Consider the following 23,719-nt stretch of genomic DNA (forward strand, 5'->3'; position numbering starts at 1 on the left):
GGCAGGATGCTCCAGGGGCACAGGCAGGTGCTGGAGCGAAGCCAGGGTGAGCTGTGAAGGCCTTGGGCTTCTGGGTCACGTGTGGATATCACTCTAGGTGCCCAGGGCCCCCTGAAAGGTGTTGGGGGGAGTGGCAGGACCAGAAGGGACCTTTCACGGCGGACACTGATGGCCGCAGGAGGTGGTGGGGACAGTGAGACTGGAAGCCCAGGAGCCAAGGTCAGTGAAGTCCAGGTGAGAGGATGTGAGGGCCAGTGTTTCGGACATCTCGGATGGTGAGAGCGGAGGAAACAGAGCTGTTTCCTTGGTTTCTGGATAAACCAAGAGGTGACCAGTAAGAAGCTTCCCTGGTCCCAGGCTAGGTTGCTCTTCCTTCCCCTTCTAAGCCAAGCCTTTGTAGGGCATCAGGCCTCCTGCCCCAAGGACGGGATCGTGGTGGCACATGAGCCTGTCACCTGCCAGCTCCCTGTTCCTGTGCCTCCTCGCCCATCTGAGGGGTACAAGGACCTCCCTTTTCCTAACCCTATGCGCTGGGTCCCTGTGCTCTCGGCTGGAACTGGGGCTGCGAGTCCATAGGGACGCAGGCCCATGCCTCTGCCCCAAGACCCCAAACACAGCAGGAAGGGCTTCGTGAGACATTGTCTAGCTGGGCCTCAATTCAACGCCCAGCTCTGCCCAATACCAGCCCCCAGCAGAGGTCATGGGGCTGGAGGGCCTTTGCCCTTGATCTTAATGGAACCCTCTTCAGGGAACCCCTCAGTGACAGGCACTTCCTACTCTGCAGGTGGAGCCCAGACACTGCAATGGTGGGCCTTCTTGCACCCCACCCCTCTCCAGCCAAAAACGGGCTGATTCCCCTAAGTGCAAACCCTGCTCAGCAGCTCCTGGCCCAACCGGCTAACATCCTTCAGCGCCAGAACCAGGCTCAGCAGTTCCACGGCCACCTCCCTGCTTGAAAGGGAGCTCCCGGCCTCAGGTCTGTCTGGGCCACCTATGCCCAACCCGGACTCATCTGACTGCTGCAAAGGTCTGCTTCTTGCTCTGCAGCCAGGCCTGCCCAGCAGAGGGGCCAGCACATACTGAGGTGCTTGGAGTCGAAGGCCAGGGGAGCCAGCTGGAGCGCCACGGCCTGCCTTGGGGACCGGGGCTGAGCCCGGGGTGCTGCGGGCCGGACAGGCTCTGGGCTGCCTCTCCAGATACGGCCTCCAGTTCATTTCCTGAGGCCCCACGCTGAGGCCAGAGGGCTGCACGGGGCTGACACGGGAGAACTGGGGCTGCCTTAGGAAGGTCACCTAAGCCCAGACCCTGGGATCCTCTGAGCTACACCAGTGTCTGCTTCGAAGATCCGTGACCTCAGCTCCACTCTGCCTTCTTACCTCAGCACCTGTGCATGCGGAGCTGACTGAGGGCAGGGGGACTTGGGGTGCGGGGGCGGGGGGGAGGGGGAGGGAGGGCGGGGGGGTGAAATGCCGGGCCCAGACTTAGACCGGGAGAGGCCGAGAGCTGGTGCTCTCAACGTGGCAGGAAAGATTTCTCAGACCTGAGCCTCCAGGATGCAAGGTTTTACTTTTCTCTTAAATGCCCACATTCCTATCTCATTCCCCAGCCCCCAAGCTTCTGAGGCCCCAGAACTGAAGAATGAGCTGTTTTTGCAACCTGAGTGACAAAACTTTGTGCCCCAAGCCAGCAGACAGTCCCTGCTCGGCTGTGGGCCATGACCCTACACTTTTGAGAATGAAAACTAGAAGCTACATGGAAACTTGGAAGGTCTTGCTAAGGCAGCAAGTTGGGCCCCATGGTGCTGTGAGCTTAGAGCTGGCAGTGAAGAAGGCTCCTGGCCCGCAAGGAGAGAGGGCTCCCCCGGGCTGTGCTCAGAAACCACCCATTGGGCTGGTTGCTCTGCTCTCCGCAGCTACCTATGGAGGCCCTGTGCCCAGTCACAGTCCTGGGAGGCAGCCACCTGCTGCTACGGCTGCCGCAGACACAGGTGTGAAATGGTCAGAACTCGTTTGTACGAAGCAGGGGAGGCGCAGCCCAGGCCCCTCTCCAGCTGTGGTCCGCACTGAACTCGGGCCGGTCCTGAAATGTAAGAGCATGAAGGGCACAGCCGCTGACTGGCAGGGCGGGCCCCCACCTGCCTGCGGCCACAGGCTCCTGTGGGAGGAACCCTGCTTCTTCATTCCTCGGGGAGCTTTCCCATCAAGCATCCAGGCGTGGGATGGGTGATTGCAGGGCTTTATCCAGCTGCTCTAGAATCACTGTGCCCCAGAGGGCCAGCTCTGGAGGGCTGGGTGTGGCAGACCAGAGCAAGGAGAAGGGAGGCCCCTGCCTGCCTGCCCTGCACCCCCGTCAGCACCCGCAGCCCCAGCTTTCTCCAATGTCCTTGCTATCCAGTTGGATGTGGTCAGTGCTCTTCTCACTGAGCAGAGGGCCCCCGTGCCTCATGACCAGCTCTGTGGCCATCCTCACGAAGGCTTCCTCCACATTGCTCGAGTCCTTGGCAGACGTCTCAATGGCACACAGGATGTCATAGTGCTCCACCAGGCTCTGCGCTTCGGCCAGAGGGACCTCCCGGAGCTCGCCCAGGTCCGACTTGTTCCCTGCGGGGAAAGGCCAGGAGCCACGCGGTGAGGTCAGCTGGTGCCGGGAAGCCCTGTCCTAGCTGGCAGGGCCAAACCAACAAGCCAATCCCACCCGATGCCCTCTGACAACTACTAGTTGTGCACGGTGATCTTTAAAACCACCACCAAACTTTCATTTTAAAGTTGGTATCCTATCCTTCAGTCTACCCCACTCTTCGTTTTTAACCTTTGCCAGGGGGTTGTATATTTTGACTCTTTATAAGAAATAGAAGCAGTAACATTTAGGTAAACGAATACCATACTTTAAAGCTAGAAGAATCTGGGTAGAAACTTCAGCTTCCGATCACTGAGGAAGCCTCAATTTCCCCATCAATGATGCCACCCCAGCAGAGCAGGGATTAAATGATACAACAAATATGAAAACAACTGGCATCTGGCAGGTACTCCATAAATCTGGCACTGCTCTTTTTGTGTGTTGTTGTTTTTTAGGTGTTTTGGGGTTTGGCTGGTTTTTTGTTTGTTTGGTTTTTTTTGCTAAAATTCTGTTATTATGCTTATTATTTATTCTCTCCTATTTTTCTACTACTAAGAACACAGACTACCACTTTACCTGAGAGAACATCTTTGGCTTCTCCTGCAGGTGTGAGATGTCTCATTACATTCTAAATCATCTGGCTACCTACTCCTTGACCCAATTTTTCAAATTTTTAAGAGGTTGACCTTTATAATGTGATTATAGGGAGGACAAAAAAAAAGATAAATGTCTATAAATACCTGAAATTTCTTTGGTAACCTTAAATGATATAGCAACCAATTTCAATGTGTGAAACTGATCCTAATTTCAAAAAGAAAAAAGCATATGTTGTTTATGAGTAATTATAAATCTGAACACAGGTCAGCTATTTGATTTTATTCAGGAAATGTCAACAGTTTTAGATGGGAAAATGGTACTGTTGTCATATATTTTTAAGTGTTTAGGAATTGCTTGAAAAATAATACAAGGGAGGGAGGAGACGCAGGTGGAGGTGAAGTGTGACAGGAGTTGCTGAAGTTGGGTGATGGGTACCGAAGGTTCGTTACACTAGGTTATTTCTGTTTGTGTAAAGTACTTGACAATAAAATGTCTCATTTCTAATGTCCTGGATAAGAGGGACGTGGAAGGCTGGGTAGGGAGAGCTCCATTACTGCCCAGGCAGACGAGCTCTGCTGGCCCTTCTCACCGTCCAGGCAAGCAGGCTCTGTGGGCACAAGCCACCCTCCCCAGCCGGAGCGACATCCAGGGCCCACCTCACAGCCTCATCTCAGAAAAATCCGTCTGACTGCTGAGTGAGGACCCAGGGGTCACACAGGTGGTCCAAAGCTGCCTGAGCCCAGCCTGGGAAGTTTGTGCAGGAGAGAAAATGGAGGTATCCGCATCTCTGCAACATAGTTCTCAAAAGTGGGGCCCTGAGCCGGCAACAGGTATGTCCCAGATGTCACCTGGGAACCTGTTAGAAATGCACGTTCCTGGGCCTCATCCAGACCTCCAGAACTGAATGCTCTGGAAGTGGTGCCAGCGTCTGCGCTTCACGGCTTTGCAGGCATGGGAATATTTGAGTAGCCCTACTCTGCTGAATTATGGTTAGTAGAACCAAACTCAAACTTCATGTGGGCATGCTCACAGACTGTGTGAACTGAGAAATTATTTCACTTCTGAGCCTCATGCCCACGCCCTGTCAAATAAGGAGTAGCCAGATAATGGGAATTAAATCCAAAGACACGTGTGAAGGCTTAACCAGTATACCACTGTGCAGATAGAGCATACTGCAAATCAAATCTTAGCTTCCTTTCTTTCCCAATTCCAATTTTAAATATAACTTTACAAGTGACTAGTAGAATCAGAATGTCAAGTTCTGGCTCCATTCCTGCCTGGGTAAGCGCAGCCCCTCTCTGCGCTCCGGCTTGCTTTTGTTTAAAAAGGAGAGAGAAGCCTTAGCCGGTTTGGCTCAGTGGATAGTGTTGGTCTGCAGACCAAAGAGTCCTGGATTCGATTCCAGTTAAGGACATGCCTTGGTTGCAGGCTCCTTCCCAGCCTGGGCCCTGGTCAGGGCACTTGCAGGAAGCAACTAATTGATGTGTTTCTCTCACATTGATGTTTCGGTCTGTACTTCCCTCTCTCCAAAAGATCGATGAAAAAATATCCTTGGGTGAGGATTAGAGAGAGAGAGAGAGAGAGAGAGAGAGAGAGAGAGAGAGAGAGAGAGGGAGAGAAAGAGAGAGAGAGAGGCTCAATGGTTGAGCATCAACTTATGAACCACGAAGTCAAGGTTGGATTCCAGTTAGGGCACATGCTGGGTTGCTCCCGCATAGGGGGGTGTGCAGAAAGCAGCCAATCAACGATTCTTTCTCACCATTGATGTTTCTATCCCACCCTCTCCCTTCCCTTTCTCTCTGAAATCAATAAAAAAAAATTTTTTTTAAAGGAGAAACTGAGACAGACGGGATCTGTGGCCCCAAGGAACTCTGCCAGCCCCGACTTCATCCCTCCCAGCTCACCGATCAGCAGCTGCACGATATTGGAGCCAGCGTACTTCCTCACATCCTCGATCCAATGAGGCACTGACAGAAAGGAGCTCCTCTTGGTGATGTCGTAAGCAAGAATGGCCCCGTTAGCGCTGCGGTAGTAGCTCTGGGTGATGGTGCGGAAGCGCTCCTGGCCGGCAGTGTCCCAGATCTGCAGCTAAAGAAACAGCAGCATCCCATGAACCGGATGGCATGGCCGGGACAGGAGGGCAACCCCACACACCCATGCCAAAAGCACCGGTTCCATTGGTAGGCCGCCAGCCGAGAGAGAGAGAGAGAGAGAGAGAGAGAGAGAGAGAGAGAGAGAGAGAGAGAGAGAGAGAGAGAGAGAGAGAGAGGCCCTTCTGAGCAGTTAGAAAGCAACTCAGTGCCCTGCACTGTGTAAGGCTCCCCCAGAACTAGGGTTCTCTATCTGACACAGGAATACCCAGGAATATGCTCACTACTTGTGGTAAGGGAGGCCTGGGCTATGCCAATGAGGGCTTAGGGGAAGCAGTGTGCAGAGCCCGTCCTGGGGCCTTTACCAGCAACTGACCCATCTTGACCAAAAGCAAAAACCTTGGCATCTTTTCCTGCCATGTCTTCACTTAACAACGCTCATTAGAGCCCAATACCCAGCCCTCCCTGGGCACTGACCACTGGCCACGCAGGAGAGGTGCCTGTGTGTGGCAGGAGCTTCCCTAGATTGCTATAGAGGCAGCAGTCTGGCAAGACAGACACAAGACAGAGCAGGCAGACGGGGCCCTATACTGTTCCCAGACGAGGAGGCCTCCCACTCTGGGTGGAGAGAGACTGTGGGCAGATACCAGGGCTCTCAGCTCAGGGATTGCCTTCTCCACTCCTGAAATCACAGGTTCTTGGGGCTCTCTGAGGATGAACACAGCCTTTGGTCCACACCGGGCTGCAGGTCCATCCATCCTCCTTTGCTGGCGCAAGGACTGTCAGTGCCTCTCTCTCTAGTTCTCAAGGTGTCAGAGGCCCTCTGGTCTGTCCGGAGTGGGACAGAACTCAGAGGTCTCAGGCAATTCCTGGGGGCAGGGATAAAGACCCTCTCATTATGGAGGTGACAACCTTTTCCCTGGCCCCACCAAGAAAAGTCTGAGAGTTAACCTCTGGCCACATAAAATCCCCCAGTCCCGAGGATTCCTCTTTACTCTTCAGCTCTAAGAGGCTACAGGAAACCAGGCTCCAGACCCCACAGCTCATGCCGTCTGCTGGCTCATGCATGGGGTGAAGCAAACACTGACACTACACAAACCTGGGATCCAAGTGACCAACACTCATCTCCACAGCCCAGAGGAGAGCACATAACACCTCAGACAGAATCTGAACAAACATGGAAAAGAGCAACTTGGAGGAAACAGAAATTATGCAAAAAGCAAAAACCTCAAAAGCAATCATCAAGAGTTTCAGAGATTGGAAAGATCTGTGAAACAATAAACACTTTAAGTAGAGGGAACATTCAGAAATAAAAAAAGAACTCTTGAAAATTAACTATATGACATAAATGAGTAATACAACGTAAGAGTTGGGAGAGAAAAGTTGAAGAAATCCCTCCATAGTAAAGAAAAAATACAAAGAGATGGAAAAGATAGAAAAGGAAATTGTAGAACCAGCCTAGGAGGTACAATATGTGATAGTAATAGGTTCGGGGTTCAGGGGACGTAAAATCAAAGAAATACGTCAAGAAAATGCCCCAGAACTGATAGAAAAGGTCCACTAAGCACACACACAATGAAGGAAAACAGACCCACACAAAACACATGACTGAGAATTCCAGAACAATAGGAAAGAAAAACTTCCAGAATAAAAACAGAAAAAGAAAAAACAGGTTTCAAGTTCACATGGTATTAGATATTCAATCAAACAATGCCTGAAATTATGAGGGAAAATTATTTCCAACCTCGAATTCTCTACTCAATCAACGATCAGTCAAGTGTGATGGTTTAATAAAGGCATTTTCAGGCATGTAAGCATGTGTACCTTCCTACCACTCTTTATCAGGAAACTACTGAAGGTTCCTTGACCTAAAGAAACCAATCAAAATTAAGAAAATGTGGGCTTCAGAAAACAGAGAATTCAACTCAAAAGAGAAGCAAAAAGAATCCCTAAGTGAGATCCTAAGACAACAGCCAAGCAGGGAATTTGGGTGTTAACCCATCCAGAGCAGGCCCAGAGCTCAGGACAACTTCCAGCTCTGGCACAGTAATCAGTAGCAGACAGACCTTCCCTCCACAAACCACCATTAGACTGAGGAAAACAGGGAGCCTGCCATTTTTAGGAAGTAAACAACAAGCAGCACAAAACTGTAACTCTGAAGGAAGCAAAACTCATGAGATGTACCTCATGATCACCAAAACTCTTTACCCAGGGCGGTTTCCTAACCACAGGACAGTGGGGTAGAATCCAAGCAGAGCATGGTGGTCCCACTGAGCCAGGAGGCAAAGGTCAGCATCTCTAGATGTGAAGGATGGGGCAATGCAGGGGGTGTGAGAGCCCAAAGTCTATGTGGGGAGTTCCCAGTGAGTCCTCACCTGAGGACTCCATGCACAGGATCAGACCACCAGAATCTTACCAGAGTGGCTCCAATGGGGTGGATGATAGACCAAACACAGAAACAGAGGTTGAGCAGTGCTAGGGGATGCTGAAGTGCCCACCCAGACACATCAAAGTGCCTCTTTAGCACCTTGTTAATGACCCAGGTATGAAGCTGAAACATCAGGAAGGCTGTATGCTATGAGTGAAAACCATGGCTGGAGGAAGGCCTTCATAAACCTGCCCCAACAAAGCCTAAAACCAAGACCCAATGTAATTCTCAGGTTTGGAGGCTAAGTTCTGTCAGGTTAGAGGCAAAACAAACATCCTCGAACACTAACAAAACATAAAAACAAACATGCACAGGTTCAAAGTGATCGACCGGTAATGTAATTAACAATTACATTCCTGCTCGGGCCAGGGAGGAGCCCGCAACCCAGGCATGCGCCCTTGACCGGAATCACACCTGGGACTCTTCAGTCCACAGGCTGACGCTCTATCCACTGAGCCAAACCAGCTAGGGGGGGAAAAAGAAAAAAGAAAAAAAAATATATATATAATATTTTAATTGCAGAGAGGAAGGAAGAGGGAGAGAGAAACATTAATGATGAGAGAGAATCATTGATTGGCTGCCTCCTGCATGTCCCCTATTCAGGATTGAGCCCGCAACCTGGTCATGTGTCCTTGACCAGAATCAAAACTGGAAAAAAAAAAAAAAAAAAAAAAAAAAAAAAAAAAAAAACTGGGACCCTTCAGTCCACAAGCTGACACTCTATCCACTGAGCCAAACCGACTAGGGCCATATATATTTTTAAAAACAAAAACAAACCAAAAAAACACACACAACCAACCCAAATTAAAAATAAGTAGAGAGAGGCAATAGCCTCTCCACTCCTCTGATGAGTGTCACGGAGTCTCCTTTCACTATGACTTCCTATAGTTGCATTGCCAGTGTGGGCCTCCTTATCCTTCCAGGGCATGGGCAGGCATCTTGCACTTCAGAGCAAGACCCGCCTACCACATACCACCATTCATGGGACTCTGAGGACTGTGGTGTGTCGATGTCCTCTGTCTGCTTTGTGTCCTCACCCTCCTCTGGGGGCTACAGAGGTGGCTATGTGGGCACCTTGGCTGGGTCCACGGGCTTCTGGTGGGCAACGAGACAGTGACCATGCAGAACCTCAATACCTCAGTGCCTCACACCTGGAGAAGGTATGTGCTCTGGAGGAGGCCAACAGGTGACCTGGAGGTGAAGATCATGACTGGCACCAGAAGCAGATGCCCAGGGTGCCCGTGACTTCAGCCACTACTACCAGACAGCTGATGATCTTCGAGACAAGATTCTTGGTGCCACCACTGAGAACTCCAAGACTGTCTACAGATTAACAGCGCCATCTGGCTGCGGGTGACCTCCAACCAAGTTCAAGGCAGAGCAGGCCCTACGCATGAGCATGGAGCTGACATGAATGGCCTGTGCAAAGAGCTGGAGGAGCTGACCCTGGTAGGAGCAGATCTGGAGATGCAGATTGAAGGCCTGAGGAAGAGCTGGCCTACCTGAAGAACCATGAGAAGGAAATCAGTGCCCTAAAGGGCCAGACGGTGACAAGGTCAGTGTGGAGGTGGATTCCGCTCCAGCGCTGACCTGCTAAATCCTGAGTGATATGAGAAGAACTAGAAGGATGCTGACCTGGTTCACCAGCTAGACTGAGGAGCTGAACCAGGAGGTCGCTGGCCACACAGAGTAACTGCCAATTTAGCCCATTAGCAAGACGGCCCTGGCCGGGTAGCTCAGTTGGTTAGAGCATTGACAGGATACACCAAGGCTGCAGTTCGATCTCTGGTCAGGGCACACACAAGAAGCAACCAATGAATGCATAAACAAGTGAAACAACAAACTCATGTTTCTCTCTCTCTCTCTCTCGTCCTCTCTCTCTTAAAGAAAAAACTGATTAGCAAGACAGAGGTCACCAACCGGTCTGGAGATCAAGCTTCAGTTCAGCTCAGCATAAAAGCCACCCTAGAAGGCATGCTGGCTGAAACCAGGTTTGCTTTAGAGCCCAGCTGACAGATCCAGGTGCTTAACAGGGTATCCAAGCCCAGCCGAGTGACATTTGTGCTGGCACTAAGCATCAAAACCTGGAGTAACAGCAGCTCTTGACATCAAGACCTAGCTGGAGCAGGCGATTGCCACCTACCGCAGCCTGTTTCAGGGCCAGGATCCTATCACCAACCTGCCCATCACCAAGGCTGCCTGAGTCCCGCAGCCTCCTGGACTTCCTGCTTCCAGCAGAGGGATGCTCTGGAAGGGAGGGTGCCTTACCCCTGGCTCTTCCTCTGACCTGTCAATAACATTTTATGGCTCAAGGGAGGAAAAAAAAAATAAGCAGAGAACCTGAGTAGACACTTCTCCAAAGAAAATGTACAAATGGCCAATAGACATAAAAAAATGTTCAACATCACTAATCATCAGAGAAATGCAAATTAAAACAACAATGAGATATCACCTCACACCTGTCAGAAAAGCTATCATCAATAAATCAACAAACAAGTGCTGGAGAGGATGTGGAGAAAAGGTGCACTGTTGATGGGAATGCAGAGTGGGGCAGCCACAGTGGGAAGAGGTATTAGAGTTACCTCAAAAAATTAAAAATGGAACTGCCTTATGACCCAGCAATTCCACTTCTGGGTATATACCCAAAGAAACCCAAAATATTAATTCTAAAAGATATATGCACCCTTATATTCACTGCAGTGTTATTTACAATACCCAAGATATGGAAGCAACCCAAATGCCCATCAATAGATGAGTGTATAAAGAAGATGTGGTACATATATACAATGGAATGTTACTCCATCATAAAAAAGAATGAAATCTTATCACTTGTGACAGCATGGTGAATGTATAGGGAGTTACGCTAAGTGAAATAAGTTAGACAGAGAAAAGCAAATACTGTATTATTTCACTTATATGTAGAATCTAAAGAATAAAATAAAACAGAAACAGACTCATAGATAGAGAATAGAGTGATGGAAGTACAAACTGGTAGTTACAAAACAGTCATAGGGAATGTAAAGTTCAGCATAGGAAATATAGTCAATAATATTTTAATAACTATGCATGGTGCCAGGTGAGTAACTTCAATTATTGGGGGAACACTTTGTAAATATGATTGTCTAATTGCTATGCAGTACACCTGAAACTAATATAAAATAATACTGAATGTCAACTCTAATTGAAAAACAAAATTTAAATGCCAGTAAAAAAATTTGCCCAGACAGAGTGGCTCACTTGGTTGAGTGTCACCCTGTGCACTGAAAGGTTGCTGGTTCAATTCCCAGTCAGGGCACATACCTGGGTTTTGGGTTTGATCCCTGATCAGGACATGTGAGGAAAGCAACCAATCGATATTTCAATCAATGTTTCTCTCACAATGTTTCTTTTTTTTTTATAATATATTTTATTTATTTTTTACAGAGAGGAAGGGAGAGAGATAGAGAGCTAGAAACGTCAATGAGAGAGAAACATCGACCAGCTGCCTCTTGCACACCCCCTACCGGGGATGAGCCCGCAACCACAACGTACATGCCCCTGACCGGAATTGAACCTGGGACCCTTTAGTCCGCAGACCGAGGCTCTATCACTGAGCCAAACCGGTTTCAGCACAATGATGTTTCTTTCTCTCTCTCCATTCCACCCTCCCTCTCTCTAAACATGTCCTTGGGTGAGGATTAAAAATTTAAAAATTATGCCAAAATGGCCCATTTATAAATTTAATATTATAGATAAATACTTTGAAACAGTTATTGTAAATATAATTTTTTAAAAACTAAAGGAAGATATGGTCAAAGGATTAGAGCAAATATGATCATAATAAGTGAGTAAATAGGGGATTTCAGCAAAAAAATGAAAATAATTTTTAAAGATATTTAAAGAGACTCAAGGTTCTAGAACTTACAAGTACAATAAGTGGAATATTCATTCAATAATGTTAACATGTTAACAGCTTCATGAAAATGCAAAAAGAAGAAGAAGAAGAAGAAGAAGAAGAAGAAGAAGAAGAAGAAGAACCAGTGAATTTGAAGAAAAATCAATAGAAATATTCAATCTGAACAATAAAGGGGAAAAATAAATATTAAAAAAAAAATGAACAGGGATCTGTGGGACAATATCAGTCTCATATTCACATAATTGCAGTCCCAGAAGTAGAAAATATTGAGAATGTAGCTGAACTAATGACTAAAATTGCAAATTTGATGAAACTACTAACTTAATTATAAAACAAAAACCTTGGCAAACCCCAAGCAGAAGAAATACAAAATATATCAGGGGAGACCATAGCCAAACTGACAAAAACCAAAAGTAAAAAAGAAATTCTTAAATCAGTTGGGAGAAATAAAAAGACACAAAGGAACAACAAAAATGACAAGTGACTTCTCATCAGAAATAATGAATTCCAGAAGACAGTGCTGAGAAGTGTTGAAAAGGAAAAAAAAGAAACCTAAAGAAAAAACTTTCAGCACCAAAGTCTATCCAGGAAAAAAGAAAATCTCTCAGAAATGAGGGTTAAATAAGGATAGTTTCAGATAAATGAAAGGGAAGAGAAGCTTGCTGGGAGACTTGTGTCTGCTTGGCTTTCTCCATGTGTCCAGCACCCAGCACAGTGGCAGGAAGAAGGCGCTCCGTAAGCATGTGGTGGATGGAGGAGTACTGTTTCTGCCCTTACAAGCCTCTTACCCTGCGCTGCCTGTTCTCCATCTGGTAGCTGGACTCTGGGCCCTCATTTAGAACCCCAGTTACCCCCAACCCCCAGAAGCACTCTCCTGTACTCTCATCTGACAAACAGACAGGGACTTTGTACTGTGAACTGTACCTGCGCCCTCACTCCTTAACTGTCTCACCCCCACCTGGCACACCTCCAGCTTCTCTCCCTGCCACGCTTTCTCTTTAGGGGAAACTGCCTTGGCTGCTGATATGTGGAGTGAAGTCCAGAAGAATCTGCTGGGCAAAAAGGGTTGAAGTGAGATCCAGGTAGGATGGAAATGGCTCCCAGAGGGTGTCAGCTCAGAAGATAGGAACGCTGGCCTCACACTCAGCAGGGGATAGTCAGGTAAGTTTCAAATGGGGAGGATGGGGTGGGGATTTCAAGACAGCAAGAGCCCTTGTTTCCATCCTTCTTTTGTCTTGGTGGCGAGCAGGCTACAGCCCACCAATTGCTGCCTCAGTCTCCATAAGGTTTATTTTTTCTTCTAAGTTCCACACCTAACAACTCCCAGTGTACAGTGTCCCTCTGAGTCCCCACACCAATGATGGGGTATTATCATTGACTTTTTTCTAGAATAGACTGCATTCATCTTGATCTTTTGGTGAACTCCTATCAAACCCTTAGGACCCCAGTTCAAAAGTCATGTGGTCAGGCCCTACCCAGTTTGGAAAGAGCGTCAGCCTGCGGACTGAAGGGCCCCAGGATCGATTCCGGTCAAGGGCTTGTACCTTGGTTGCAGGCACATTCTCAGTGGGGAGTGTGGAGGAGGCAGCTGATTCATCATTGTTTCTATCTCTCTATCCTTCTCCCTTCCTTTCTGTAAAAAATCAATAAAATATATATATTTTTAAAAAGTCATGTGGTCAGTAGAGCTTTCCCAGACACACAGGCCTGGGTCCTATCCTAGCAGAATTCATTCTTTCCGTCATGCTCCCATACCCCTTAATTCTTGACTCTATAACAGCCCTCACCAAAAAGTATGTTAGTCATTTAAGCCAAATGTCCCAAACTAAGGTGTCTTTGGGGCTCAGACAGGGAACATAAAATGCACCCCGAGACATGGGTACACCGATAGGACGATAATAGACCCTGCAAACCTCAGTCCTCTCAACTGAGCTGTCCTGCTGCAGAGTTATATCCATACACAGACGAATGTGCTGATTGAAGTGCACCCCCAGACTCCAATTCCCAGAACCTTTGACCGCTTTTGTGGCCTCATGGTTCAGCTTTCGTACAAATGCAGTGTTCAAGCAACTGATGGCCCCAGAAGCTCTTGAAGGTAATTAAGAACCCAGTGTGAGATCATTTCCCAGTTGGATGCATGAAAACTGGTACTTCTTTTTCCATCCCAGTTGTTAGTAATGTGCAGGAGTTGGTGCCCTGCAGCAACCCTATTGCTTGTGAAGTGGGGGCATTTGCCCCTGGCAAGCTCAGTGTGGAGTACCCAGAAGAAAGAGTGTCCGTCAGCAACTACCCCTTTTCTGCGGCCTTCACCTGTGCAAACCTTACCACAGCCTTCGAAGAAGTATGGGGAGTCTTTTGACAGTAGGACCTTGCTCTGAAACACAGAGACTGGTGACATTGCATTGCTTGCCTTTTCCAACTCACTGCTGGAAAATGACCTTCCCGCACCAAGACTGTGGGGTTAGTGGAAGCCAAGGCTGTACTTTTGCTATTTGTTTACCTTATAAACTCTATTCTTGCAAACAAACAAACAAACAAACAAAAAGCACATGTGATTAAGTTTCCAAAAACTGTGTCCAGCACTGTCCCGCCGAAGGGAAACACAAGAGGATTTTATTTGAATAGCTTTTCTCCTGCGTGACAAATCAGGCAGTGGAAAGTTCCTTGCCTCTTCACAGTAGAAAAGGATTTTGGTAAAATTAGTGCTCAGGGCAAAACTCTAAAAGCTGGTCAGAGTGACCCAAATACAAGTTCCTGAGCTATTTTTCATGGTATCTTGGGAGATAGTGAGTCGAACCAGTGGGTGGTTTGTGGGCCACTCCTCCAGCCAACACTGTTGTCACTCCCCTGCCTCGGTCCTCCAAGGGAAGAGAAGAGGTTGGCCCAGGCTCACAAACAAGTCACAGCCAGAGACATGAGTGCACCAATAGGACGATAGTAGACGCTGCAAAACCTCCGGTCTATTGGTGGAATGAAGACAGACAGGGAGCTGGACAGAGACCAAGTGAAGAGAGAAGTGAGAATGCTGAGCTAGCAATTCAGGGAGGAGTAAACAATGTGAACCTAACACAGCCAGCTTCTCTGCAGTCAGCAGGACGGCTGGGGATGGGCTCCTAAGCATAAATTCCTCAAGCCCCTAAACATGGCTCACTCAAATCCCCGCATGAAGGACTACTTTCTTTGTCCTCTGTCACAATGCAGCTCTCCTTGGTGGAGCCATCTGCAGTTTGAATGAAAGAAATCAGGAATCCTGACCTACTCCACAGTCAAGTGATCAAGATGGTAGTAGCTTCTTAGAGTCTGGGTTTCCTTGCCAGTAACTGGGGAAGAGCAGTGACCAGCTTCATCTTGCAGGGCCAGTGGGAGCACAGGGTGAAGAGGGTTCTAACATGCTTTGAGAACCTTCAGGCACCAGCACTATTAGTGCTTCACAGCTATTGGCCCGTTTTATACTCAAAACAGCCCTAAAGGTAAGTCTAATTACTTTTTAGATGAGGAGTCACAGGAAAGTAATATAAAAAGAGCTCTGTCTCTGCAATAAATTTTTTAAAATGTATTTATTGATTTCAGAGAGGAAGGGAGAGGGAGCAAGAAACATCAATGATGAGAGAGAATCACTGATTGGCTGCCTCCTGCACACCCCACACTGGAAATCAAGCCCGCAACCCAGGCATATGCCCTGTCCAGAAATCGACCATAACCTCCTGGGTTCGTAGGTCAATGCTCAACCACTGAGCCACATTGGCTGGGCCCCCCCCCCACCCCCAATGAATTTAATTTTAAAAAAAATGAAGAGCTCTGTGTAACCCCATGCTCTATTCTGTGTGCACAGCAACTGCATAAATCATTTTCAGCTCAGCTACAAATTCTGATTACTTGAGAAATGGTGCTATGGAGCCCTCACAGCCTCTGCAATAATTCCCTGAAACCCAACTTCCTCCTTTTTTCCCAAAACTTCTCATAAACAAGGGCCTGGCTTACAGAGGGCTCAGATGCCTTATGTCCCAAAGTGAACTTTGCCTTCCCTCAAACTGCCTCCTAGGCCCTACTACTTGAATTAATGGCGCGTGGGCCATGCTGGGAGTCTCACTCAGACTTGGTCCCTTGGCTGCCCTAAAATCACTGCTGATTATGTCTCGGGCCCATGTCAACCCTCAGGAAAAAACGGTGGTTTTCCCAGACAAACCCTACCAGTGTCCTCCCTTAGGACAGTCAACATACCTTCTAGCATGATCAGAAGGCTGGTCCTGACTCCATCCATAGTCTCACTACCCCCACACTCCAACTACACTCAATTTGAACACAAACTTCCACTTTCACATTTCCATAGTTTGTACGTACGTGACCTGGGTAGCAAAGTCCTTTCTGACTGTCCCTGTTGGGAAACTCTCACTTATCTTTCGGGGCCCAACTCAACGTCACTACCTCTGTAACCCTGGGACAAGCAGATTGCTGCCTCCTCTGTGCCCCTGCAGCACTCAACACACATCCCTATGACAACCACAGAATCCTGCTTTGAGGAACAGTACTAATTTTAAAACTTCAGTCCTGCTGTCACCACAACAAACACATATGTACTTGTCAGGCCAAGTCTTCCAATTCTTGGTTCAGAAATCACAGTCTCTACAGAAACAGCATTAACACCAGTACATGCTAGGTACTGGTTTCCACAGATGTTCGCCAACCAGATGTTAGCTCCTAAAGAACAAGAACTGTCTCTTAATTCCCTTTTTTCCTCCTCAGTGCTTATAGCAATGCCTGAGAAAGAACAGATACTTACAGTATGGATAAATAAACCACGGACTCATTGCCACTGAAAGATCTACCTGACATATGTCTCAAGGTGCTAAAAGCTTCTGTGACTTGTGGAATCTCTGCCCACATCCGTTGCAAGGGCCAGGCCCTTGCTTTTTCTTACACAGAAAACCCTATATGGATAGGTAAGACAAGGATTCTTTTCTTCATTTGACCGATATAGTAAGAGATCAGTGAAGTAACATGGGAAACCCCACACTTCCTGTCTTCCCATGCCACTGTCTCTGTCGGGTGATTTCCACACCATCAGTTCCCATCTGCTCATGGTTTGCTATACACCAACCAGGTCCTTAAAGTTAGGGGTGTGCAGGTGAAGCAGATTAAAAGCAGTGACATCAGGTGCCCACGGGCCTATCTGACAAAGCCAAAACTTTAACCTGATGTTGTTGGGCTCTAACACCCGTCCTCTTTCCACTTCACATGCTGCCTCAGGACTTTCGGAAAACTTGAGCGACAAGGCTTATTTTGCAGTGAGGATGTTGCCACTGGTATCAAGAACAGGTTTCACCCTAACTGGTTTGGCTCAGTGGATAGAGCGTCGGCCCATGGACTGAAGGGTCCCAGGTTCGATTCGGGTCAAGGACATGTACCTTGGTTGCAGGCACATCCCCAGTAGGGGGTGTGCAGGGGCAGCTGATTGATGTTTCCAACTCTCTCTCCCTCTCCATTCATCTCTGAAAAAAATCAATAAAATATATATTTTTTTAGAAAGAAAGAAAGAAAGAAAGAAAGAAAGAGAAAGAAAGAGAGAGAGAGAGAGAGAGAAAGAAAGAAAGAAAGAAAGAAAGAAAGAAAGAAAGAAAGATAGATTTCTTCAGCCCAGCCGGTATGGCTCAGTGGTTGAGCATCAACCCATGCACCAAGAGGTTGCCAGTTCGATTCCCAGTCAGGACAGGCCCAGGTTGGGGGCTTGATCCATGGGGAGTAGAGGAGAGGAGAGGCAGCCAGTTGATGTTTGAAGTTTTCTCACATCAATGTTTCTCTCTCCCTCTCCCTTTTTCTCTCTCTAAAATCAATATATATATATATATATATATATATATATATATATATATATATATATATATATATATTTTTTTTTTTTTTTTTTTTTTTTTTTTTTAAGACCAGATTTCTTCAGACAAGCAATATGACCTAGAACTTCTTTCTTATCTAATGGTCCTTTGGCTATCTCTGATCAAAACTGAAAGAGTCAAATCAATTTTATTTAAATAGGAATAGCAATGAGCAAAGCCAGATCCTTGACTGGAAAGACTATGGATGCAATCTTTAAAAAGAAGCTGGTTCTTCTTACCTACCCTTACCTTCTCTTTTGGAAGTGCCACAAGACAATGATTGTAGGGCCAAGGGAAGCTTTAGTCAAGGCTGAAGGTCCTGAAATCTGGAGACCCCAGCCCCGGGGTGAGACTTTACCTCGGGGAATGAGAGATCCAGTCCCCAAAAAGGGGAGCGGGAACCTGCCGGAGCTAAGTAAACGGTGTATAATTTTACAAGGTTAACCTCTCTGTGTAAACCTGAGGCCTGCATCCCAAGTAATCTGCAAAAACAAGTTTACATAACAGGCCTTTGTGTTGTCCCAGATAAGGGAGAGTAGAGGAACAGTCAGAATGTTTTAAGGATTTAGATCCAACTGAAATTTCCTAGGGGACAGACAGGCTGGGGAGGAGTGAGGTGTGGGAGAGGGGCAGGTTAAGAAATAATGTGTCTAAGCATGAGTGGACCAAGAGAATATTCTGCTCAGTGAAATAAGTCAGAGAAAGACAAACACTATATGATTTCACTTACATGTGAAATCTAAAGAACAATATAAACAAACAAACAAACAAACAAACAAACAAAATAGAAACAGACTCATAGATATAGAGAATAGACTGGTGGTTGACAGAAGGGATGGGGATTGGGGAACTGGGTAAAAAATGTGAAGGGATTAAGAAATACAAATTGGCAGTTACAAAAACAATCATGGGATGTATAGTACAGCACAGAGAATATAGTCAATAATACTGTAATAATTAGATATGGGGCCAGGTAAGTGCTGGAAATATTGCAGGGAACACTTTGTAAAATTTATGATTGTCTAAATTTAGTTTCAGGTACACAATACTGTACACCTGAAACTAATTCAAAATAATATTGAATGTAAACTATAATTGAAAAATATTTTAATTTAAAAATTAAAAATAATTTGTCTAATCTATGGAGAAAAATAGTAACAACGGCAATAAAATAATTCCTTATATTTGTGATTCCTTGGTGGGCGTTGTTTTTTAATAATCACCCAAGGATATTTTTTCATTGATTTTAGAGAGTGGAAGAGAGAGGGAAAGACAGAAATATCGATGTGAGATATACACATCAATTGGTTGCCTCCTGCATGTGCCTCGACCAGGCCTTGGCTGGGGAGGAGCCTGCAACTGAGGTATGTGCCCTTGACCGAATTTGAACCCGAGACCCGGCCCTTCGGCCCACAAGCTGATGCTCTGTACACTGAGCCAAACTAGCTCGGGCTCCTTGGTTTTATTTATGATACTTTTTTAGCAGAACTTTTTAAAAAATATATTTTTGTTGATTTCAAAGAGGAAGGGAGAGGGAGAGAGATAGAAACACCGATGATGAGAGGGAATCATTGATCGGCTGCCTCCTGCACGCCCCTTACTAGGGATCGAGCCCCCAACCCAGACATGTGCCCTTGGCTGGAGTCAAACCTGGGACCCTTCAGTCCACAGGCCGACGCTCTATCCACTGAGCCAGACCAGCGAGGGCTAACAGAACTTTTTAGTCAAATGAAAACAAGTGGGACCTCAATACAAAACTAACTAAAATTAGTGTTGTTCTGGCTGTGGGAGAAGCTCATTAAGGCTCTTCTGAACCAGTGGTCTCCTGACCTTCCCCCTTCACCCCACCATATCCCCAGGCACTGGAGCTCAGAGGAGCTGGAAAACCAACAGGTGATCTATCTCTAAGGTTCCTTAAAATTAAATCGAGCAAAAGCCAGCATTTCAGGAAAAGGGAGTTCAGGAGATCACACCAGATGCTTGTTGGACACCGGACAGAACCTGGAAAGGTTCTAAAACTAAATCCCTGATGTGGACATGCTTCTGTTCATCAAAAGTTCCAGTTAAAATCCCACTGATGAAACGATAGGGGCAGAAAACAGATCAGTGTTTGCCAGGGCTGGGGTGAAGGGAGACAGTAACACAAAAGGATACAAGGGAACTTTCTGGATTGATGGAAGTGTTCTAGACCCTGATTGTGGCTGTGGTTACAGGACTGTATGTTTGTCAAAGTTCACAGAACTATACCCCTAAAAGTGGGTGAAGTTAACTGTATGTAAATTAAACCTCAATAACCCTGTTTTTAGTTACATTGCTGGAAGACACCTCACAGCTATTTTACAGATGAGAAAACAGTCTTTGAGAGGAAAGATGACCTGTTCCTGATGAGTCAGTAGAGCCCAGATCGCCTGACTTGAGAGACTGTCCCTCACCCACTCAGCTTGATTATTTTTTTAAACATATTTTAGTGACTTTTTACAGAGAGAAAGAGACAGGGAGAGAGAGTTAGAAACATCAATGAGAAAGAAACACCAATGAGCTGCCTCCTGCACACCCCCTACTGGGGATGTGCCCACAACCAAGGTACATGCCCTTGACCGGAATCGAACCTGGGCCCTTGAGTCCGCAGGCCGACCCTCTGTCTCCTGAACCAAACCGGTTAGGACCACCCACTCAGCTTTAATTCAGAGCCTCCTCCGTGCACCAGGCCTCAGATGTCTCTGACTGCAAAATGAGGTAAAAACTGCCACAGGCTTTCCCACTTCTAAGGAGGAGGAGAAAGATCTCAATGCTTTGGAATCAGAAAAACTGAAAGAAAAATTCCAACTTCTATCACTCACTAGCAGTGCGCTCTGGTGCAGGTGTGTCCTGCGTGACAGGGGTTAGTAGTGAGAGCACCTCTATAAAACAGCTGGCAAACAAACTCTCAAGAAGGGCGATAATTCTACACTGCTGTCCTATCCTGCGTCCCACCTGGCTGCTTCCTAAGAAAACTCTGGAGGTGACCCTGAGAAAAAGAAAGAACGAACTGCGGGCTCTGCGTTGCATAACCTGTGCTCTGTACACGGGACAGCCCGCTCCAAAGGGGCACAGGCTGTTATCTCGCCGGGTAAACAGGAACACCCTGCGCCCTCCTTGACCACCTTCAGCACAGGCCACCACAAACAGTGCAGTCGGAGCGGGCTTACAGCTTGAGAGCGCGCCACTGCTGATCAAGCCTGTATTTTTTTAAAAATATATTTTATTGATTTTTTTACAGAGAGGAAGGGAGAGGGATAGAGAGTTAGAAACATCGATGAGAAAGAGACATCGATTAGCTGCCTCCTGCACACCCCCTACTGGGGATGTGCCCGCAACCATGGTACATGCCCTTGACCGGAATCGAACCTGGGGCCCTTCAGTCCACAGGCCGATGCTCTATCCACTGAGCCAAACCGGTTTCAGCCAAGCCTGTATTTTAATACTCAGCTTTCCCTGTGGCTTCTGGTCACAGGGCACAAACTTGCCCATGGATATATTCCACCCATCCCACAGCCCTTTCCTGGCCACCTGCTCTAAAAGGGGTGGTCCCAAATAATGACTCAGTGCTGCCTGCCACACCTTGCTTTTTTCCCCCCTTCTGTTCCAAGGAGACCAAAACCACACAGAAACCCAAAAGACTATTTAAAACAAAATAAAACAAACAAAAAACCCTCAGCCTGACGGGTGTGGCTCAGTGTTGAGCATCAACCTATAAACCAGGAGGTCACGATTCCCCGTCAGGGCACATGCCTGGGTTGCAGGCTCAGTCACCAGCAGGGGGCGAGTGGGAGGCAGCAGACTTCAACATTGGTGTTTCTCTCTCTCTCCCTCCCTTTCCTCTTTAAAATCAATAAAAATATTTTTTAAATATGTATTTAGAAATAAATAAAAAATCTTCAGGCCTGGCTGATATGGCTCCAGTGGTTGGAGCCTCGGTCCTGCACCTCAAAAGGTCGCCAGTTCAATTCTCAGTCAGGGCACATATCTAGGTTGTGGGTTCAATCCCAGGTCTGGGCACTTACACACTTACAGGAGACAAATCAATGTTTCTCTCTCACATCGATGTTCCTCTCTCTCTCTCTCTCTCTCTCTCTCTCTCTCTCTCTCTCTCTCTCTCTTTCTCTCTCTCTCCCTCCCTCCCTCCCTCCCTCCCTCCCTCCCTTTTTCTAAAAATCAGAGAACATGTCCTCAGGTGAGGAAAAAAACCTTCAGGCAGGTAGTTTCTGCTTCCACTGTCTCATCTACTCTAGATGCACCAGGGTCATGTAAAAACTATTGGCTTACTTTTTGTCCTTGAAGGAGCAGGAGGGAGGCAACACTGAGAAATTATCCAACTTTTGCAGGAACAAAGAGCTAAGTATCTGGGCCAAAGGCAACCATGAGCAAGCTACAGCTGACCAAGGCGGCACAGCCCCTACAGCATCAGGACTCAACAACTCCAATACCCTGGCTCAACTTCTCAAAAACACTTGCCCTGTACTGCCCCTGCCCAGTGCTCTTAAGAGTTGTCCTGGAGCTCAGCAGGCTCCAGTGGTTGAACGCTGACCTATGTACCAGGAGGTCATGGTTCAGTTCCCTGTCAGGGCGCATGCCTGGGTTGTGGGCACCATCCCCGTGTGGGGCATGCAACCGATCAAAGATTCTCTCTCATCATTGATGTTTCTATCTCTCCCTCCCTCTCCTTCCCTCTCTGAAATCAATATGAATATATTTTTTTTAAAGAATCAACCAATGAATGCAAAGTTCAGTGGAACACCAAATCAATGTTTCTCTGTCTCTTTTCCCCTCTTCCTCTAAAATTAATAAAGTAAAAGATAATCACAAGTTAAAGAAAATAAAAATAAAAATAAAATGTTGTCCTAGAGATCATGTGAACTCAACACCGTGAAAGAAGGAAAAGGATTTCTGTCCAGCGAAGCTAAGTAAAGTTCCTGAGCAAGAAAGAACAATGCTTTGTCCTGGTCTCCGACTCTGTTAAGAGAGGACTGACACCAGGTTAAGAAATTCTGATTCATAATCACAAATATTATTTATCAAACAACTGCCAGGACACTGTGGCAACTACATCCTGCTGTTTCTATTCCGAGTCGTTCGTTGCCAAAGGCTGGTCCTCTGCCCTACCTTCCGGTGTCTGCGAAATTTTCGGTTTCTGTACAACCCCGGCGGGGGGAGGGGGCCGCGCTGGCCTCGGACGGGTAAAGTTCCACCAGCGAGTCCACAAAGAGCCTGAGGGGCGTGGCCAGGCCGGAAACTCTGACCAAAAGTTTGGGCCCTCCGGCCCCACCAGCAACTGCTTCCTGCTCGCCGCCCGCCGCGGAGGGTCCTCCCCCCCAGGCCGCGCTCGGGCTCCCACCCGCAGGGACGAGTCCGGCCGGCCCGGCGTCCATCAGCCCCCGGCACCGAGGCGCTCAGCTGCCTCCCAATCACTTCGGAGCAAAGTCGAGGGTGTGAGTTCGCCAGGGCAGTCTTCTCCCCACGACCCCCAGACACCCCCAGACTCACACACACCCCAAGGCAGGCGCTGTGTGGACCGTACCTGGCTTGGACCCCAAGGCCCAGGCCTGCCCCAACAGGAGGGGGGAAAGGAAAAGCGAAAGGGGTTTGCCAGGCACCTCAGAACTGTCCCGGACGCCAGGGGCTGCGGGGACAGAACGCTCCCCGCCCCCGCCGAGGGGCACCCTCCAGGGGCACGGGCCCACCCGGTGCACGTCGGAGCCGGGGCTGCGCGGTGGCCGCAGAGGGCCCCCGGCGCGGGGACCCCAGGCCGGGCCTCCCACCTTGACCCGCTTGCCCTGGATCTCCAACGTCTTCATGGTGAAGTCCACGCCGATGGTGCTGCTCTGGCGCTCCGAGAAGGCGCCGGTCTTGAAGCGCTGCACCACGCACGTCTTGCCCACGCTCGCGTCGCCCACCAGCACCAGTTTGAACAGGAAATCGTACTGCTCGTCGGGGTCCCCCGGGCCCGGCCCTGCCATGGCTTCGCGGGAGCCGAGGGCCGGCGCTCCGGACGCTGGGGGCGGCCTGGGTTCACGGAAGCCACAGGCGCCGGGAGACGTGGAGCCACCCCAACACCTGAAGCTGGGGCGCCGCCGTTCACCGGCCCCGGTCCGCCCGGGCCGGCCCTCCGCCCCGCCCCGGCCAGCCCGAAGCCCGCCAGCCCGGCTCCGCCCCAACTCTCCTAATCCGGAATCTGCGGAGCGCG

General features: G+C 48.1%; 1 protein-coding gene and 1 long non-coding RNA gene across 3 annotated transcripts; both read right to left on the reverse strand.

Moving 5' to 3' along the window:
* Window positions 1-1,550: 1,550 nt before the first annotated feature.
* On the reverse strand, window positions 1,551-23,719 carry RAB43 (RAB43, member RAS oncogene family). Of its 2 annotated transcripts, none has more exons than XM_036417962.2 (3): window positions 23,295-23,719; window positions 5,118-5,295; window positions 1,551-2,600 (listed from the first exon to the last, which is right to left on the reverse strand). In XM_036417962.2, the coding sequence occupies exons 1-3, from the start codon at window positions 23,490-23,492 to the stop codon at window positions 2,350-2,352; spliced, it is 627 nt and encodes a 208-aa protein (XP_036273855.1). In that variant the 5' UTR covers window positions 23,493-23,719; the 3' UTR covers window positions 1,551-2,349. The 2 variants fall into 2 exon arrangements, with proteins under 2 accessions (XP_036273855.1, XP_036273854.1); XM_036417961.2 differs by having other exon boundaries at window positions 5,118-5,301; window positions 23,295-23,713.
* Window positions 19,343-20,746, reverse strand: LOC123651486. Its single transcript, XR_006740245.1, has 2 exons — window positions 20,163-20,746; window positions 19,343-19,931 (listed from the first exon to the last, which is right to left on the reverse strand). It is a non-coding gene; the product is annotated as an uncharacterized LOC123651486 (long non-coding RNA).

The sequence above is a fragment of the Pipistrellus kuhlii genome, unplaced genomic scaffold (assembly GCF_014108245.1).
Source record: "Pipistrellus kuhlii isolate mPipKuh1 unplaced genomic scaffold, mPipKuh1.p scaffold_m20_p_6, whole genome shotgun sequence".
Lineage (NCBI taxonomy): Eukaryota > Metazoa > Chordata > Mammalia > Chiroptera > Vespertilionidae > Pipistrellus > Pipistrellus kuhlii.

Coding starts and splice junctions, on each gene's coding strand:
- RAB43 (XM_036417961.2), bottom strand. CDS start 23,492: ATGGCAGGGCCGGGCCCGGGGGACCCCGACGAGCAGTACGATTTCCTG. Junction 5,302..23,294: donor TCCAGGGCAAGCGGGTCAAG/GTGGGAGGCCCG, acceptor CTGTTTCTTTAG/CTGCAGATCTGGGACACTGC. Junction 2,601..5,117: donor TATCGTGCAGCTGCTGATCG/GTGAGCTGGGAG, acceptor CTTTCCCCGCAG/GGAACAAGTCGGACCTGGGC.